Source organism: Aethalodelphis obliquidens, unplaced genomic scaffold (assembly GCF_003676395.1).
Source record: "Aethalodelphis obliquidens isolate GAN/ISIS:26980383/991018 unplaced genomic scaffold, ASM367639v1 scaffold11, whole genome shotgun sequence".
Classification (NCBI taxonomy): Eukaryota; Metazoa; Chordata; class Mammalia; order Artiodactyla; family Delphinidae; genus Aethalodelphis; species Aethalodelphis obliquidens.
Genome location: NW_020837955.1, coordinates 23,459,152 through 23,479,394, shown reverse-complemented (window position 1 = coordinate 23,479,394; position 20,243 = coordinate 23,459,152). Strand labels below are relative to the sequence as shown.

Here is a 20,243-nt window from a genome sequence, read left to right as displayed (position 1 = left end):
TTCTTTTTTTTTTGGTCGGAAATGTTTGAGAACAATCCCCATTAGCACAAGTAGTGGAATTTCTCCCCATCTGTTTTTTTTTCTCTTCCCATGTTATATCTCATTATTAATAATTCTTTTAGACTTTTGTTCCTTTTTTAAAAAAAGAATATGTTTCCTGGACCTTGATCTGTGATGATTTGGTCCCAGAAGGTGGGAGAGAGGGAAAGAGGGTAAACAATGTTAAGGAAGCTACATTTAGAAATAGTTTCAAAAAGTATTAAAGCTTTTCCCCCATTGAGGAGTTCAAAGGTGTCCTAATGAGACAATGATATCTCCTAAGCTGTGTTTGGTAAAAATGTTTGCCATGAATGCCTCTTATGCTTGGTGTATGGGTGTCCCCAGACAGGCATAGGACTTGTTTAGATTGCTGGATAAATGGCTTACTTTTAAATGAAAGTTAGACCCTTTATAGGAATGGTCACGTTCAGATTCCAAGTTCTAGGCCAGGAGTATTAAGGCTAGGCAGTATTCTATGCCTCTCACCTGACTTTTATGCATTGAACCAAACTGAGCACAGAAAGTACCAAGTAGAATCTCTTTTGTTAAGCTGCTGTGATCCAGTGGGTGGATAAGACTATTTAGGGGTCCCCAAGAGATTGTTCCTTACTGAGGTTTCCTGCCCTGTCAGTCATTCTTGATCCTTATCTCCTGTACACTCAGGACCCAAGTGCTTCAAAGAAACACACCCATCCTTCTTTGAGTTTAAACAGAGTTCTGCAAGATTCCCACTATGCCAACCCCACATCCCCCTTTTCAGCTAACGTTTGTTAAGCTCTTACTGTGTGCCAGGCTTTGTGCTAAACATGTTCTTTATGTATATGATCTTCCTTTTCAAAACAACCCTATGAAGTAGGCACTATTAGAAACACTACCTTACAAAGAACAGTGAGGTTCAGAAAGCTTAAATCACCCATTTGAAGTTGCAGACCTGGCAGAGCCAGGCTTCAGACTCAGGTCTCCCTGCCTCCAGAATCCCAGCACTTGGCCACTAGGTTATTATCGGTGCCTGTGCTGGCTTGGGGTTAGAGGATCCAAGTCTCCATCAGCCCTTACTCACCTCCACATCTTTGCACATCATCCCAAAGGAATGTGAACATTTAGGTTAGAGGCAGTGTACTGGCTGTACAGCTACATGGGTTCCAGACGCATTTCCCAGGCTCTCTTCCGGCTGACTGCCGCTTTTCGGCTGTCCTAGATAGACTTCCTGGAGTTGCCTCTTACTAAAAGATAATCCCTCCCTATATATCACTATGTACAAGGACAAAAGTGATAATATCCTAAGACTAATCCTAAAATATTTAAAAGCTACATCACAAACCTTGGTTATTAGTAACAGAAATAAATGGCAACATAAATGGCAGTACATTTGCTGAGAATGGCTGGCAGCTTATCATTCTGCACAGCTTATTCTATAAGGCGGATTTCTGTTAAAGATCTACTCTCCTGAAGAATTACAGTTATTATATTCCACATCCCATATATGTGTTAAACATCCCTGGACTCTAAGCATGTGTCAATACTGATTTAAAATTCAGCAGCAGCTTTTCGTCTCCATTTCTCAGGGTTTCCCATAGAGTCATCCGTAGTTCCCCCTCCTGGTTGCCCTGTGGACTCTTCTTCACCTTACATATAATCATATCCCATGAGGGAAACTTGTGTATCCTGGTTCTCTTGTGGGCTTACTGAATCCTGGGAAGGAAAACAGCACAGAGTTTGCCCCTGCTTCAGATTAAGGGTCACTGAAGCCATGACTTCTGAAAGAAATGAGCTGCTTTGTACACTTGCAATTTTTTTCATCTCATTAGCCTGATTGAACGGCTTAAGTGATTTGACCTTGACCTCAGTAGCAGGTGATTTGTAATGGAAAGTTTTGTGTTCTGATTTTAATTTTGTCAGACTCCTCTTGGGTTAAGCGGTTGGATAAGCAGGCCTCATATCATGGGACCCCTTGCTAAGCCTGGTCTTGGGGACGAGAATTAGCTTTTTATACTAACTATATGAAAGCAGGATTATTTTTAAAGTTTTCATTAATTCACATACATATAAAGGCCTTGGCATGGGCAGTGCCAGCAGGTTCTGACATGTTTGCTAGGGCTTCTCTCCTGCAGGGCCCATCGTGCTTTACCGTGCATATGAACTTCTTTGCTTATTCTCACACCTCTACCATGATGGGCAACATTTGGCCTTCCTTTCATATGGGGAAAGCAAGGATTAGAGAAGTACTATGATTTGACACTATTTTACACTAAGAGGAAGTCATGGTAAAATCATAACTGACTTCCGTTCCCCCTGCTCTCAAATACGGAGAGTAACATGGCAGTTTTTAGTGCCATGGTGGCAGGATAGTGAAGGGATATATGGCTTTGTAGGAAAAACAAAAACGAGCACTGGACTGAGTTGGGAGTTGTTAGGTCCAGATGCTGGCCTGAACTCCTAGGTGAGTTACTGCATGTTTCTGAAACTAGTTTTTCTCCTCCATCATGTGAGGCATGCATGTCTTGTTTCTCAAAGGTTCTATCAAGCAACTCATGCTGTGCCCTGTCAACTGGCCAAGCGTGATTTTCCATCATCACGATGCAGCCTGTGCATTTGTATTTAGTGGGTTCTGAGTAGCAACTCAGCTCAAGCTCAACTTACCAAAGCCTGCCCTCTGCCCCTCTCATCCAACCCCCCTCCCCCTACCCAGGGCTCTTCCAGAAAACCCCACGGCCTGTCTTGAACACATACTTCCTCCACTTTCCAGTTCAAAAAGGTGCTTTGATTCTAAATCAGAAGTTCTTAAATACTGGTTCGCAAAGGTCATCAGAAGCAAATGGAGATGATGTTCCTGCTGTAATGTTTCCAGGATGGGGAGGCTCTCTCGGGGCAGCTGAGTAATCTCTTGTAGCCTGACAGTTGAGAATTCCTTGAGGAATATTCACTGTGCTCTGCTAGTTTGCAAACTAATTAGACACGGGGTGCAGCCAGGGTTGCCTTCAAGTGGATGGAGCAGAGAATTTAAAGGACATGCAGATTTCTGCTCAGAAATCTGCCCTATCTCAGCCAGTCTTGCAGGAAGAAGAAAAAAAAAATCACTGAAGATTGTGCAAACTTGCAGAATAGGAGGTGATAAAAAAGATGAGGTGGATTTTCCGATACTTCCTGAACCTCTCTTCTCAACTACCCCATTACATAGGAGCCCTTTGCAGATGTCTTTCTGTCCCCATCTTAGGGTAAGGTGATCAGTGTCTTGAAAACCTGTGTAGCTTTGTAACTATTCACACGATGATTATATTGGCCAGTGAATGTCAGACCTGGGTTTTGTAAAATGTGGTTAATGAGCCACCTGCCCCAGAATTACATGGTAAAAATACAGTGTCCTGGGCCCCTTTCCAGACCTATTGAATTAGAATTTCTGGCAGTGTGACATCATAATCTGCCTCGAACAGATGAGTGTGATTCTCATGCCCACTGAAGTTTGAGGGACTCTGTTGTAGGATCTCATCTTCACACTTTGAATTTCTTTTATTTCTTCTGGTAGATTTTTTTTTAACCTTTCAGACAAACAGCAATATGGTACATGCACAATATTTAATTAGATGGTCAGAGGAGGTCTTCAGAGCAAATGCCAGAGGCAGGTCACTGATCAGCACGCACAGAGACACACACAGACACACACACAGACACACACACACACACACACACACACACACACACACACAGTGTTCAGTCACACAAACAGCACTTGTTCCCTGCAGCCCAGGAAGACCAAGCAAGAGAAGGGGAACAATTCACACAAGTAATTTCTCCCCTTCTCTCAGCCGCCTTGTGAAGATTCATAAAGAGTAATGCAGCGCCACCTGCTGTCCGTTTTGCTCATTAAAGGCACCTGTCCGAAGAAGCAGTACCTGCAAGCTTGTTCCACTCTCAGCTGAGTGTGGCCAGCCAGCTAGGGGCCTCCAGGGTCTGGAGTTTCACTTCGAAGGCTCTATTAGGGCAGATCACACCCTCTGTGCAGAAAAGCAAGGCTTGAAAGATAGGCTTTGGGGCAACAGGAACCAGGTATATTGAACACATAAAAAGTAAATGAGCCCAAGAGGACTTGGCAATCTGAAAGCGAAATTCCACACGTTTGTATGAGTGGATGGTATATATGCATGCAAGAAGGAACTTATATAAACACACACGGACATTCTTCAGGGCCTAAAGTGATCTGCTGAGTGTCCTGAACAATATATATTGTCCTGAACAATATATATATATTGGCTATATATATTGGCAATATATATATATATATTGGCTTCGGCTCCTTCCCTCCATCTCTTTACTGCTGCTATTCCCTGCCATCCTGGCACCTGCCAAGGCACCTCCTCCTCAAGGTCTTTGCCCCACACTCACCCTGGAGCTTGCCCAGTAGATACACGGTGCACTTCTGCACGTTATTCAGGTCGCTGCTCAAATGTCCTTGCTTCCAAGAGCCTTTGCTTGACCACCCTATCAAAAAGAGCAGGCTCTCACCCACCCCCTCTCCTTGCAGGGCTGCCTCTCAATGATACCTAAGCTCCACCAAGGGCCAGGTGTCCCAGCACCGAGAATCATGCCCAACACGTAATAGCACTCAAAACCCACTGGGTGAAGGAGCGGCCATACTTCAGGAGCAAGACTCAACTTTTGTCATTAACAGGACACACAGACATCATCCTTTGACCTCTGGACTTTAAAAGAATGATTGTTGGATGCTCGTATGTGAGAGACCAAGATGAACCCTTTTAGGATGGAACTGGCATGTCTTCCAGAGCTTATCTAGTTCTTGCATCCTAGCTGATCCATGTAACTCTAACTGCGGAGTCAGGAGGAGTGTCACAGAGGAGGGGGCCCTGGAACTGAGATTTGGAGATGACAGGTGCCATAAGAAAGGTGTGTAAGCAGAGTCCTCGGGTGGGACAGGGCACCTGCTGGAGCACATCATGTGATGGGGGAGGGACAGCAAGAGCCACGCAGTAAACAAGAGCCTGTGTAGCGAGCGTTGCCCAATGCCTGCAACATGTCTGAGTCATCAGGAAGTAGTGACTCTTAATAGCTGTTTTGTTAACATGAGTCTTCTCGAGCGTTTGTCAGCTGGCCCAGGCTCTGAACTTGAACTGCTTTGGTTCACACCCTGGAATTGAGGATGGTCACCTTCCTCTGTTCATCTCTGCATGGAGCTAACAGTAGTGCCTACTTCACAAGGTTGTTGTGAAGATTAAATGAGAATAAGAAGTCATTCACAGAATATGTGGCACACGGTCATTGGTCCATAAATGATGCCCTTTTATTATCTCATTGAACCATTCTGACTTAAGATCAACTACTTCTTATCATATGGCTTATAAACCAGAAAATCAATTCTACTCTGTTTGCTGGTCACCAAGCCTCTAATCTATAAAGAAAGAAAAACATGGACAAAAGCAGAAATAGGAAAGTATATGTTTCTGTTCACTTACACAGCCAATGTTCCAGTACCTGCTACGTCTCAAGAACTGTGCACATCCTTACACGTAAAGATAAATATGAAGGACTCTCGCCCTCCAAAAGTTTGCAGCCTGTGTTCTCTTTATCACAAATTTTAGATCTGTACATGTTAGCTCTCATTATTATTATAATTAGGTAACGGGAATTTTCATCTTGATCAAGTGAGTAGCATGGCTTTCTAGAAAAATCACTCTCACAACAATTTGAAGGGTAAGAAGGTACATAGTCATCGCTATACATTGTATGAATGTATGTATATATATATATATATATATATATATATATACACGTTATACAGAATGAAGTTATGCAAACACACATATACATATTTCAGGGCCAACAAGGCCAACATGCTCTATGTCCTGAATACCCCTGAGATCGCATCTGCTTCCACTCTTTTTCTCCATTTATTTCTCTATTTCTTGCTATTCTTTAAACATGGAGAGCCACCTCCTCCTCAAGGTCTTTGTACTTGCTCTGCCCTCGCCCTGGAGCATATCTAAGCGATGGGGCCACCTGGCACTTGGTCCAACTTATGTATTATGGAGGGAGGCAGGCGTTGAATGCATAGAGCAGGAGGACAGATTAGAGTGGGGAAAGGTTAGAGGCTGGAAAACCTGTAGGAGAGTTTGTACCAGTCCACGTGAGACAGGTTTTTAGTGTATGAACCAGGGCAGGGTGAGAAGAGCTCTACCTGAGAGAGAATTTATGAAACCAAATCAATGGTTTCCTCAATGGATATGGATGGCAGAGAAATAAGGAATTGGGATTGACTGTCTGCTTCTGGGTTCCCCTGGATAAACATTGGTCATTGATCAAGATTGGAGAATACAGATTGGGGGGAAACAGTGGATTTCTAGGGAACCTTTGGCTGCTAATTGAGTCTGGAGTCAAGAAGGTGGTTTTGGAGCCCTAAGCATATAGTTCACAGTTTAAGGTCAGGGTGTGGATGGTATTACTCAGCAGAAGAGTAGATGGAGGGAGAGAAAGGCCGAAGACAGTACCCTAGGAGACACATTAAATGGTCAAGCAGAAGAGGAGGAAGTAATTAAACCAGGTGCAAAGGCCTGAGGTACCACATCCTTCTCCACCTCATGGGATAAAGATGGGGATGATGGATTTTTGTCATGTTCACCTCAAAAGAAAATGCATTTTGTCTGGTAAAAGTAACTCAAAGAGAAGGTCAGGGGTCATAGGATAGGTCTCTAGGGAGGGGATATTTGTATCTTTGTGGGTTTGTACATCTGATGAAGGTTTCTGGTCTAATGGGCCTCCATAGGTAGAATCATCCTCTTTTTCAGCTGAGCGCATCCTGAGAACCTGAGGACCACAGAGCTCTCTCTGCCCCCTCATGCCTGCCTTTGTCCTGGACAAGCTCAACTCAACACCACGCTTACCTAACCGGGTGGCTTTACACACACTCACACAAACACACACTCACAGTTACATACAAACATGCACGTTTACAGACACTCACACACACATTTAAAATCCAGTAAAGAATAAAGAATAATTACATGTAGAATGGTTTGGGGATTCGTATAAGAACCACCACCAACCCCTAACCCCCATCCCACGTGGATTCTCGGAGGTTTTCACAATCCTGGTTTACCACCAAGAATATAACTTCCTGGAAACACTTTGCATCTCCCTGTGAAATCTCATGTTACGCCTGTTCCCTTAAGGACTTCTTCAATTACTTGTAAGTTTTTAAACTTTTACACGTAAATAACTCAAGTTTTAGGCCTGGAAGAAAGATTGGTAAATGGAAAATGTGGAGACACAACTGTTCACAACATATCCTTTTCCCCAGAGTAGGGACAGCACCCGAGCACTTCCTTCAGGGAACCCTACTGATGGTTGGGAGGCTTCCAGAAGGAATGCGTATTCTCTTCATATCAGGGAAGGCAGGTGAAGCAGAGAGAGCTCTTCCCTCTCCAAGCCTCCCCTCTCTTCTTGTGCCTCAGGTCCCCTGGAGCATGTACACCTGTCTCTTCCCTTCGTCACCACGAAGAACAAAGAGGTCAACGCGACTGCGGTGTTGTGGCCCAGCCAAGTGGGCACGCTCACTTACGTGTGGTGGTACGGAAATAACACCGAGGTGGGTCGCTTCCACACGGGCTTCGTGCGGCTCCACGCAAACTGGCCAAAGTGCGAAAGGGAAAGAAAGTCATGGCTCATGTGACTCAAGAGACTAGAGGTTGTCGCGGCTCCGGGGACGGTGGGCTCCGAGTGCCCCAGTCATCTCGTCAGTCTCTGTCTCTCTCACCACTGTGCCCCTACCTCTTTTTTTTTTTTTTAATTTCTATCAGAGTATAGTGGATTTACAATGTTGTATTAGCTTCAGGTGTACAGCAAAGTGAGTCAGTTATACGTACGTCCACTCTTTTTTAGATTCTTTTCCCATATAGGCCATTACAGAGTATCGAATAGAATTCCCTGTGCTATACAGTAGGTCCTTACTAGTTATCTGTTTTATATATAGTACTGTGCATGCGTTATCTCTGCCTTCCTCTGAGTTAGCCTTCTCCTCCAGCTGGGCTTTGCTCTGCAGTGACCCTTAGCAGGAGCCTGAGCTTTCAGAGAAAACAAGCCGTCTTTCCCCAAAGTTCTAACAGAAGTCCCAGAACGGAGTAATGTCGGCCAGGCCTTGACCACGGTGCTGGGGACAGAAACAGAGCTGCTGAAGTCAGCCTCCCTAGATCCATCTAGACCAAGAGAAGGGAGGGAATGGCCCTCGAAAGGAAAAGAGGCCAGTGGACACCAGACAGGCAAGAGCCACAGATGTCTGTGCAACCCAGCTCCCCGCCGTGACCCCCTCACCCTGGATCAGACACAGCCCCTTCTTTAGCTCAGCTTTCTGTTTCCCCCAAATATTCCCTGTGATCCAAAGTGGGCAGCAGTTTCAACACCAGTAGAAACCTTAGACCTCATTTACTCTGTCCTTCATTTTACAGATGAGAAAGTGAGGACAGGTGAAGTGGCTTCCTCCAGTTTCATTCAGCTGCTTCACGCAGATCCAAGACCTTCTCGGGCCTGCCTGGGTTTTTCTTCCCCTCACACCAGGCTTCATGCTCTGTTTCAGTTTGGAATTCACTCCATTCTCAGAAATTAAAATTTGCTTGCAAATGTTAGTTAAAGGCAGTAGAACTCAGGCCCCGAAGCCTCCCTTCCCAGAGGGCCCTGGGACCAACTACTCTGGACTGGAAAGCGTCATCTCCTTCCAGCAGAGTTGCTTTCGCTTGTGACTTTGCTCTTCAAACGCAATGCATCTTATGTGAATACAAATCTTCTACTTCAGAGCTGAGTGTTGGCTTTAACTGGAGCCATACTTTTGCACAAGCCTAGGGAGGAAACCTCTCCTGACACCCGACCTGCTGCATGCCTGACAGTCAAAGGAATCTCTCACCTCTACTGCTGACATAAATCAACTGAAAAGAAACCCTTTTTTATTTCTTATGAAACCATGCATGTAAATTGGGCCCAATAGAAGAGAAATCTATTTATTTGCCTGAAAGCTAGTACTAGAAGTTGACAGTACTAAACAACTTCTTTTTTTTTTGTTTTTTCTTAAGCTTTTAGAAGAAAACCAAATTCTCAACAGATTATGTTCAGTAGGCTTCTTTTTTTCAATTTTTTAAACATCTTTATTGGAGTATAATTGCTTTTCATTGTTGTGATACTTGCTGCTGTATTTACAAAGTGAATCAGCTATACATATACATATATCCCCATATCCCCTCCCTCTCGCGTCTCCCTCCCACCCTCCCTATCCCACCCCTCTAGGTGGTCACAAAGCACCGAGCTGATCTCCCTGTGCTATGCAGCTGCTTCCCACTAGCTATTTTACATTTGATGATGTATATATGTCAATGTCACTCTCTCACTTCGTCTCCGCTTACCCTTCCCCCTTCCTGTGTCCTCAAATCCATTCTCTACGTCTGCGTCTTCATTCCTGTCCTGCCTCCAGGTTCTTCAGAACCACTTTGTTTTTTTTGTTTAGATTCCATGTATATGTGTTAGCATACGGTATTTGTTTTTCTCTTTCTGACTTACTTCACACTGTATGACAGTCTCTAGGTCCATCCACCTCACTACAGATAACTCAATTTCGTTTCTTTTTATGGCTGAGTAATATTCCATTGTATATATGTGCCACTTCTTCTTTATCCATTCATCTGTTGATGGACACTTAGTTTGCATCCATGTCCTGGATATTGTAAATAGAGCTGCAATGAACACTGTGGTACATGACTCTTTTCGAATTATGGTTTTCTCAGGGTATATGCCCAGTAGTGGGATTGCTGGGTCATATGGTAGTTCTATTTGTAGTTTTTTAAGGAACCTCCATACTGTTCTCCATAGTGGCTGTATCAATTTACATTCCCACCAACAGTGCAAGAGGGTTCCCTTTTCTCCACACCCTCTTCAGCATTTATTGTTTGTAGATTTTTTGATGATGGCCATTCTGACTGGTGTGAGGTGATACGCATTGTAGTTTTGATTTGCATTTCTCTAATGATTAATGTTGTTGAGCATCCTTTCATGTGTTTGTTGGCAATCTGTATATCTTCTTTGGAGAAATGTCTATTTAGGTCTTCTGCCCATTCTTAGATTGTTTTTTTTTTTTTTTGCGGTACACGGGCCTCTCACTGTTGTGGCCTCTCCCGTTGCGGAGCACAGGCTCCAGACGCGCAGGCTCAGCGGCCATGGCTCATGGGCCCAGCTGCTCCGTGGCATGTGGGATCCTCCTGAACCGGGGCACGAACCTGTGTCCCCTGCATCGGCAGGCGGACTCTCAACCACTGCGCCACCAGGGAAGCCCTGGGTTTGTTTTTTTGAGCTGCATGAGCTGCTTGTAAATTTTGGAGATTAATCCTTTGTCAGTTGCTTCATTTGCAAATATTTTCTCCCATTCTGAGAGCTGTCCTTTCATCTTGTTTATGGTTTCCTTTGCTGTGCAAAAGCTTTCAAATTTCATTAGGTCCCATTTGTTTATTTTTGTTTTTATTTCCATTTCTCTAGGAGGTGGGTCTAAAAGTATCTTGCTGTGATTTATGTCATAGAGCTTTCTGCCTATGTTTTCCTCTGAGAGTTTTATAGTGTCTGGCCTTACATTTAGGTCTTTAATCCATTTTGAGTTTATTTTTGTGTATGGTGTTAGGGAATGTTCTAATTTCATTCTTTAACATGTAGCTGTCCGGTTTTCCCAGCACCACTTATTTGAAGAGGCTGTCTTTTCTTCATTGTATATTCTTGCCTCCTTTATCAAAGATAAGGTGACCATATGTGTGTGCGTTTATCTTTGAGCTTTCTATCCTGTTCCATTGATCTGTCTTTCTGTTTTTGTGCCAATACCATACTGTCTTGATTACTATACTATAGTATAGTCTGAAGTCAGGGAGTCTGATTCCTCCAGCTTCATTTTTTAAAATTTTTTATTTATTTATTTTTATTTTTGTCTGTGTTGGGTCTTCATTTCTGTGCGAGGGCTTTCTCTAGTTGCGGCAAGTGGGGCCACTCTTCATCATGGTGTGCGGACCTCTCACTATCGTGGCCTCTCTTGTTGTGGAGCATAGGCTCCAGACGCACAGACTCAGTAGTTGTGGCTCACGGGCCTAGTTGATCCGCGGCATGTGGGATCTTCCCAGGCCAGGGTTCGCACCCGTGTCCCCTGCATTGGCAGGCAGATTCTCAACCACTGCACCACTAGGGAAGACCCTCCAGCTTCATTTTTCTTTCTCAAGATTGCTTTGATTATTCGGGCTCTTTTGTGTTTCCATACAAATTGTGAAATTTTTTGCTCTAGTTCTGTGAAAAATGCCATTGGCAGTTTGATAGGGATTGCATTGAACCTATAGATTGCTTTGGGAAGTATAGTCATTTTCACAATGTTGATTCTTCCAATCCAAGAACATGGTACATCTCTCCATCTGTTCTGTCATCTGTAATTTCTTTCATCAGTGTCTTATAGTTTTCTGCATACAGGTCTTCGTCTCCTTAGGTAGGTTTATTCCTAGGTATTTTATTCTTTTTGTTGCAGTGGTAAATGGGAGTGTTTCCTTAATTTGTCTTTCAGATTTCTCATCATTAGTGTACAGGAATGCAAGAGATTTCTGTGCATTCATTTTGTATCCTGCTACTTTACCAAATTCATTGATTAGCTCTAGTAGTTTTCTAGTAGCATCTTAAGGATTCTCTATGTATAGTACCATGTCATCTGCAAACAGTGACAGTTTTATGTCTTCTTTTCTGATTTGGATTCCTTTTATTTATTTTTCTTCTCTGATTGCTGTTGAATGATAGTGGTGAGAGTGGGCAGCCTTGTCTTGTTCCTCGTCTTAGTGGAAATGGTTTCAGCTTTTCACCATTGAGAATGATGTTGGCTGTGGGTTTGTAATATATGGCCTCTATTATGTTGAGATAAGTTCTCTCTATGCTTACTTTCTGGAGAGTTTTTATCATAAATTGGTGATGAATTTTGTCAAAAGCTTTTTCTGCATCTGTTGAGATTATCATATGGTTTTTATCCTTCAATTTGTTAATATAGGGTATCATATTGATTGATTTCCATGTATCAAAGATTCCTTGCATTCCTGAGATAAACCCCACTTGATCATGGTGTATGATCCTTTTAATGTGCTCTTGGATTCTGTTTGCTAGTATTTTGTTGAGGATTTTTACATCTACGTTCATCAGTGATATTGGCCTCTATTTTTCTTTTTTTGTAACATCTTTGTTTGGTTTTGGCATCAGGGTGATGGTGGCCTTGTACAATGAGTTTGGGAGTGTTCCTCCCTCTAGTATATTTTGGAAGATTTTGAGAAGGATAGGTGTTAGCTCTTCTCTAAATGTTAGGTAGAATTTGCCTGTGAATCCATCTGGTCCCTGGCTTTTGTTTTTTGGGCGATTTTTAATCACAGTTTCAATTTCAGTGCTTGTGATTGGTCTGTTTATATTTTCTATTTCTTCCTGGTTCAGTCTCAGAAGATTATACTTTTCTAAGAATTTGTCCATTTCTTCCAGGTTATCCATTTTATTGGCATATAGTTGCCTGTAGTAATCTCTCATGATCCTTCGTATTTCTGCAGTGTCAGTTGTTACTTCTCCTTTTTCATTTCTAATTCTATTGACTTGAGTCTTGTCCCTTTTTTTCTTGATGAGTCTGGCTAATGGTTTATTGATTTTGTTTATCTTCTCAAAGAACCAGCTTTTAGTTTAATTGATCCTTGCTATCATTTCCTTCATTTCTTTTTCATTTATTTCTGATCTGATATTTATGACTTCTTTCCTTCTGCTAACTTTGGGGTATTTTTGTTCTCCTTTCTCTAATTGCTTTAGGCGTAAGGTTAGGTTGTTTATTAGAAATGTTTCTTGTTTCTTGAGGTAGGATTGTACTGCTACAAACTTCCCTCTTAGAACTGCTTTTGCTGCATGCCATAGATTTTGGGTCGTCATGTTTTCATTGTCATTTGTTTCTAGGTATTTTTTGATTTCCTCTTTGATTTCTTCAGTGATCTCTTGGTTATTTAGTAGTTTATTGTTTAGCCTACATGTGTTTGTATTTTTTACAGATATATTCCTGTAATTGATATCTAGTCTCATAATGTTGTGGTCGGAAAAGATACTTGATGCAATTTCAGTTTTCTTAATTTATCAAGACTTGATTTGTGACCCGAGATATGATATATCCTGGAGAATTTTCCATGAGCATTTGAGAAGAAAGTGTATTCTGTTGTTTTTGGATGGAATGTCCTATAAATATCAATTAAGTCCATCTTGTTTAATGTATGATTTAAAGCTTGTGTTTCCTTATTTATTTTCATTTGGATGATCTGTCCATTGGTGAAAGTGGGGTGTTAAAGTCCCCTACTATTATTGTGTTACTCGATTTCCCCTTTTATGGCTCTTAGCATTTGCCTTATATACTGAGGTGCTCATGTTGGGTGCATAAATATTTACAATTGTTATATCTTCTTCTTGGATTGATCCCTTGATCATTCTGTAGTGTCCTTCTTTGTCTCTTGTAATAGTCTTTATTTTAAAGTCTATTTTGTCTGATATGAGAATTGCTACTGCAGCTTTTTTTGATTTCCATTTACATGGAATATCTTTTTCCATCCCCTCACTTTCAGTCTGTATGTGTCCCTAGGTCTGAAGTGGGTCTGTTGTGGACAGCATATATATGGGTTTTGTTTTTGTATCCATTCAGCCAGTCTGTGTCTTTTGGTTGGAGCATTTAAACCATTTACATGTTAGGTAATTATCGATATGTATGTTCCTATTATCATTTTCTTAATTGTTTTGGGTTTGTTATTATAGGTCTTTTCCTTCTCTTGTGTTTCCTTCCCAGAGAAGTTCCTTTAGCATTTGTTGTAAAGCTGGTTTGTTGGTGCTGAATTCTCTTAGCTTTTGCTTGTCTGTAAAGGTTTTAATTTCTCTCTCAAATCTGAATGACATCCTTACTGGGTAGAGTAATGTTGTTTGTAGGTTTTTACCTTTCATCACTTTAAATATGTCCTGCCACTCCCTTCTGGCTTGCAGAGTTTCTGCTGAAAGGTCAGCTGTTAACCTTATGGTGATTCCCTTGTATGTTTTATGTTGCTCTTCCCTTGCTGCTTTCAGTATTTTTTCTTTGTATTTAATTTTTGATAGTTTGATTAATATGTGTCTTGTTTCTCCTTGGATTTATTCTATATAGGACTCTCTGTACTTCTGGAGTTGATCGACTATTTTCTTTCCCATATTAGGGACGTTTTCGACTATAATCTCTTCAAATACTTTCTCATACCCTTTTTTTTCTCTTCTTCTTCTGGAACCCCTATAATTCGAATGTTGGTGCATTTAGTGTTGTCCCAGAGGTCTCTGAGACTGTCCTCAGTCTTTTCATTCTTTTTCTTTATTCTGCTCCGCAGTAGTTATTTCCACGATTTTATCCTCCAGGTCACTTATCTGTTCTGCCTCAGTTATTCTGCTATTGATTCCTTCTAGACAATTTTTAATTTCATTTATTGTGTTATTCATCATTGTTCGTTTGCTCTTTAGTTCTTCTTGGTCCTTGTTAAACGTTTCTTTTATTTTCTCCATTCTTTTCCAAGATTTTGGATCATGTTTACTATCATTACTCTGACTTCTTTTTCAGGTAGACTGCCTATTTCCTCTTCATTTGTTTGTTCTAGTGGGTTTTTACTTTGCTCCTTTATCTGCTGCGTTTTTCTGTTTATTCATTTTGCGTAACTTACTGTGTTTGGGGTCTCCTTTTCTCAGGCTTCAGGTTCATATTTCCCGTTGTTTTTGGTGTCTGCCCCCAGTGGCTAAGCTTGGTTCAGTGGGTTGTGTAGGCTTCCTGGTGGAGGGCACTGGTGCCTGTGTTCTGGTGGATGAGGCTGGATCTTGTCTTTCTGGTGGGCAGGACCGCATCTGGTGGTGTGTTTTGCGGTGTCTGTGAACTTAGTATGATTTTAGACAGCCTCTCTGCTAATGGATGGGGTTGTGTTCCTGTCTAGCTAGTTGTTTAGTATGGGATGTCCAGCACTGGAGCTTGCTGGTCATTGAGTGGAGCTGGGTCTTAGCAGTGAGACAGAGATCTCTTGGAGAGCTCTCACCAATTGATGTTACGTGGAGCCAGGAGGTCTCTGGTGGTCCAGTGTCCTGAGCTCGGCTCTCCCACCTCCGAGGCTCAGGCCTGACACCCGGCCAGAGCCCCAAGACCCTGTCAGCCACATGGCTCAGATTTCTAAGGGTTTTCCTTTCCTCAGACAGAAGTTTCCAACTTCTTTCAGCCATATACACGGCCCCTTGAGTCACTGCTTTTTCACTGCCTCTGAAGGTGGTGGGTAAGTTCACTCCAATCTTCCATGCATAGCTTGTATGTTAAGAACTTTCAGACTTTGAGCATGTGTTTTCCCCCTTGCCTGGGTTCTGAAACTGCCTGTAGTTGGGTTGCATTGGATATAGAGCCCAGACTCAAGTAGAATTTTTATGCTGGGCTTTAGTCTACCCTCTGCTACACAGGGAGTTAAATGAATTTTGATTTGTAAATTAATTAAGGAAAGACAGGAATGAAATGTTTGTGGGGAGTTAGTCGAGGGAGGTCAGTAGGCTAATAATCTTTTTCCTCTAGGACCCTGGTATCTAATTGCATTACAGGCACTGCTCCAAGTCTTTCTTTTTCTTTTTTGAGTCCGCAAACCACTGTCCAATTAGTACATGTTTCCATAGCAGCTCCTTCCAGGAAACTGCTGATACGGCTTCTCAGAGGAAGCCGAGCCGCACAAGGCCACATCTGTCTAACTAGTGTAGTTTGGTGTCTGTAGTTGCTGTGTTCCACTGTAATTTTATATACATAGTACACCCTTTAGAGGAGCACTGGCACCTTGTAGACTTTCAGTGACTACTGCTTAAATCTGGATTAATATGAACCCCCTCTTTAATATTGCCTCAGATTAAGGGATTTGCTTGATACAAGTAGGTTATCAACAAAGAGAGATATGTCCCACCAGCAAGTAAGACCTATGGATCTCCCCAGCCCTGAATCAGGATGATAGCAGAAAGGAGGTGTCAAATTCACAAAGAATGAGTAGAGTTTCTTGGCATCATGTCTCTAATAGTCCCTTTCTGGCCTGAACTTGAGGTGATGGGGAGGCATAGGTGGAGTTAGTCACATGGAATGCCCCAGAAAGAGCTTCCGCTGATTTAAAGAGCTTGTCAGTGGCTCAGAGCTGGTGCCTATCTCATCTGTAATTGAACAGCTGTCCCTTCACTCTGTGGCCTCATTTGTTTTAGCCCCTGATCACCTTGGAGGGAAGCATATCATTCAAGTTTACTTCTGAAGGGATGAACACCATCACAGTGCAAGTCTCAGCTGGGAATGCCATCCTGCAGGACACGAAGACCATCGCAGTGTACGGTGAGTGGTCTGTCTGCTGATCCATCACTGCCCTCATCCATCCCTCAGATGAGGTGCTTTGGTACCTTGGTGCCGGAAGCCATCCTCGCTATGAATCTTCCCAGGGAACAGAGGGTAGTGGTTGAGAAAGAGCTGAGTCAAGGCTCATCTCCTCCTCTGGGGAAGATACGGTTCACCAGCAACATAGTGGTCACAAAACCGCAAGAGGGTTTATTGCTTTTTTTTTCAAACTGGCTTTGGTGCCCATAGAACGACTGTACGCCCACCTCCCTTAGGTAGAGAAGAGTGAGTTTCATTATGTGTAAGGCTGATTCATTCCATTTGGTATTTTGGTGGTATTCAAAGAGCTAAAACCTATTATAAAAAAAAGAGGTTAATATTGAGGCTTTTATTTTTAAAGTTCAACTTCAAGAGTCTTGATCATTAAGAAGAATCTGCCAATGTCTAAATGCTCTGAAAAGCTCTTCTGCAAATATGTATCCTTTATAAAACACTCTGCTAGTCTAAAAGTGAAGAAAGGGTCATAACAAGCACATGTGCATCATTGTAGCCTAGATATTAGTTTGAACAAACAGCTGTACAGAACAATGTGGTAACCAGTTGGGGAAATTGAATGTGGTCAAGGTGTTACATGGAGTGAAAATTTACTGAAATGGAAAAGGTGGAAACCTTGGTGGAAAACAGTTTATACAAATTGATCTCATTTTGCTAATTTTTTTCTGCATAGAAAGATAGTCAGATGGATCTGCACTAGGTGCTTTAGTAGATGGTAAAAATATGAACTTTTGTTGTTAATATGAAAGCGGTACTAATGCATCCCGGAAAATTAAAATTTAAAAAGCAGGAATTTAAAAGGAGATAGATGGGGAAATAAATGCTGTGCAGAGAGAGGGCAAGAGAGAGGCTCAGGGGAGGGAGGGAGGGAAGGTGAGACAGAGGTTGAGAGGGATGGAGAGACAGAGACAGAGACACACACTAGCTCGTGGTCCAAACAATATCAATTGTTCCAGTTCCAGAGTTAATTGATTCTGATGCAGGTTCTGTTTTTCGTTTCTCATCTTGCTAACTTGACCTTCAAATTCAGAAAGTAATTTGTAAGCAACTTTGAATGTGTCTGAGGACACTCTTCCTCTTGCATGGCTGCCTGTTAGATTACGTAATGTTTCCTCCCTCTCCCCTTCCTGAAGAGACTTGATAAGCCCCAACACTAAGTGAAAGTAAACCAGGGCTGTGGTTTTCCTACAAGGTCCCATCAGTAAGGCGACCTCTTAGCCAGGTGGCCCTAATGGAGGAGAGCTTTTGTTTCTCTTTCCTCTCCATCTCCTTTCTACGCTCTGGAAATGCATTTAATTCTCATAACAATCGTAGTGCAGGGTAGCCAATATTATTACTCTCATTTTTTTCAGAGAGGTAAATAACTTGCCCCAGCTAGTAAGTGGTGGAGCTGAGCTTCCAGCCCACCCCTTCTAGACCCAGGGCCCATGCTCCGAAATTACCCTACATGTTTGGCTCTCATGTCTTTTCCATCGGATGCTCTCTTTCGTCTCTCCCTCCTGGATTTCACCAGTGTCACTAATGGACACTGACCCATTAGTCCAACAGCTATCTCCTCATTCGAACCACAGACAGAACTTTAAATCTAGAAGGTCTTTGGACTTACCTAGTCCAATCCATTATTTCACAGTTAGGAAATTGTGGCCCCAAAATGGGAAACTACTGGCTTAAAGTCATTCTGCTATTCAGTAACAGATCTAATGATAATAATAATGATGATGATGGTAGTGGTAGAAATTAATGTTGATGGATCCTTTATCAGCATCTGTTCTAAGCATTTGATATATATGATCTGTTTTATTGAATCCTCTGAACAGACTTATGAGAAATATGCTATGATTACCCCTGTTATACAAGTGACAAAATATGGGGATAAATATAATCTGAATAATCTGGTAAGTATAACTCTGAATCTAGTTTCATGGAAACCTTCTATCCCTTGCTGTGCTTAGTTCTTCCTCTTCCTAAAATCCTTCTAAAGGCATCATCGAGAGTGGGTCATTCTCCATCATATGGGTTCTCTTCATTAAAAAGCATTTCTTAACTAAAAGTTTGAGCAGGGAGAGTGGTCTCTCCCTCCTCTAACCAAATTCCTGAGCCATCCAACATCCTTAATTCATCTTCAGTCAGGTGGGTTGTCCAGAGTTTCATATATATAACTAGAAAATTCTAAGGACAGGCATGACCTATTAAAGGAAAATTGCATCACAGGGTGTTAAACAGGCAAGATTGAATTCAACAGAAACAAATGGCAGGAATAGTTTTAAACTCTGGGATAAGCTAAAGGACTCTGCGGGGAGGGGATTATCAGTGTGGTTAAGCCACAGGTGTTTGCTAATTGGTGCTTAGGGAAGATAGGCTCCTACCCTCCCAGAGGCAGGGGTGCTATCTTTCCTTTCTTTATATATATATATATATATATATATATATATGTATCTTTATTGGAATATAATTACTTTACAATGTTGTGTTAGTTTCTGTAGTACAACAAAGTGAATCAGCTATATGTATACATAGATCCCCATATCCCCTCCCTCTTACGTGTCCCTCCCACCCTCCCTATCCCACCCCTCTAGGTGGTCACAAAGCATCGAGCTGATCTCCCTGTGCTATGCAGCAGCTTCCCACTGGCCATCCATTTTGTATTTGGTAGTGTATATAGATGTCAATGCTACTCTCTCACTTCGTCCCAGCTTCCCCTTCCCACCCTGTGTCCTCAAGTCCATTCTCTACATCTGCATCTTTATTCCTGCCCTGTAGGAATAAAGGTTCATTAGTACCGTATTTATAGATTCCACATATGTGCGGTAGCATCTGGTATTTGTTTTTCTCTTTCTGACTCTTCACTCGGTATGACAGACTCTAGGTCCATCCACCTCATTACAAATAACTGAATTTCATTCCTTTTTATGGCTGAGTAATATTCCACATCTTCTTTGTTGGTTCATCTGTCGATGGACATTTAGGTTTCTTCCACGTCCTGGCGATTGTAAATAGTGCTGCAATGAACATTGTGGTACATGTATCTTTTTTTTTTTTTTTGCGGTACGCGGGCCTGTCACTGTTGTGGCCTCTCCCGTTGCGGAGCACAGGCTCCGGACGCGCACGCTCAGCCTCCATGGCTCACAGGCCCAGCCGCTCCACAGCATGTGGGATCTTCCTGGACCGGGCACGAACCCATGTCCCCTGCATCGGCAGACGGACTCTCAACCACTGCGCCACCAGGGAAGCCCCTATCTTTTAGAGTTATAGTTTTCTCAGGGTATATACCCAGTAGTGGGATTGCTGGCTTGTATGGTAGTTCTATTTTTAGTTTTTTAAGGAACCTCCTTACTGTTCTCCATAGTGGCTGTATTAATTTACATTCCCACCAACAGTGCAGGAGGGCTCCCTTTTCTCCATACCCTCTGCAGCATTTATTGTTTGTAGATTTTTTGATGGTGGTCATTCTGACCAGTGTGAGGTGATACCTCATTGTGGTTTTGATTTGCATTTCTCTGTTAATTAGTGATGTTGAGCATCTTTTCATGTGTTTGTTGGCAATCTGTATGTCATTTCAGAGATGGCTTCCAGGTCCTTGAGAAAGGCATTCCTGGATTGCAGAAGATTTACATCTCAAAGGTGCAGAGGAAGAATTTACAATTGCAAGTTTCTAAAGTAGATGCCCTAAGAAAAGGGAGGTCAGAGCCTGAATTCCCGAAGAAACCTGTCTAAAGTTTAATTAAGCTGAGGGGAAAGTTAAGACCAT

General features: G+C 42.3%; 1 protein-coding gene across 1 annotated transcript in view; it reads left to right on the top strand.

Annotated features, from left to right (window-relative positions):
- SORCS1 (sortilin related VPS10 domain containing receptor 1) overlaps positions 1–20,243 on the top strand; it is a 576,135-nt gene that overhangs the window by 518,335 nt on the left and 37,557 nt on the right. The window contains exons 21-22 of the mRNA XM_027113082.1: positions 7,500–7,633; positions 16,318–16,441. Of these exons, the coding sequence (XP_026968883.1) occupies positions 7,500–7,633; positions 16,318–16,441 (258 nt within the window). The remainder of the gene's footprint in view (positions 1–7,499; positions 7,634–16,317; positions 16,442–20,243) is intronic.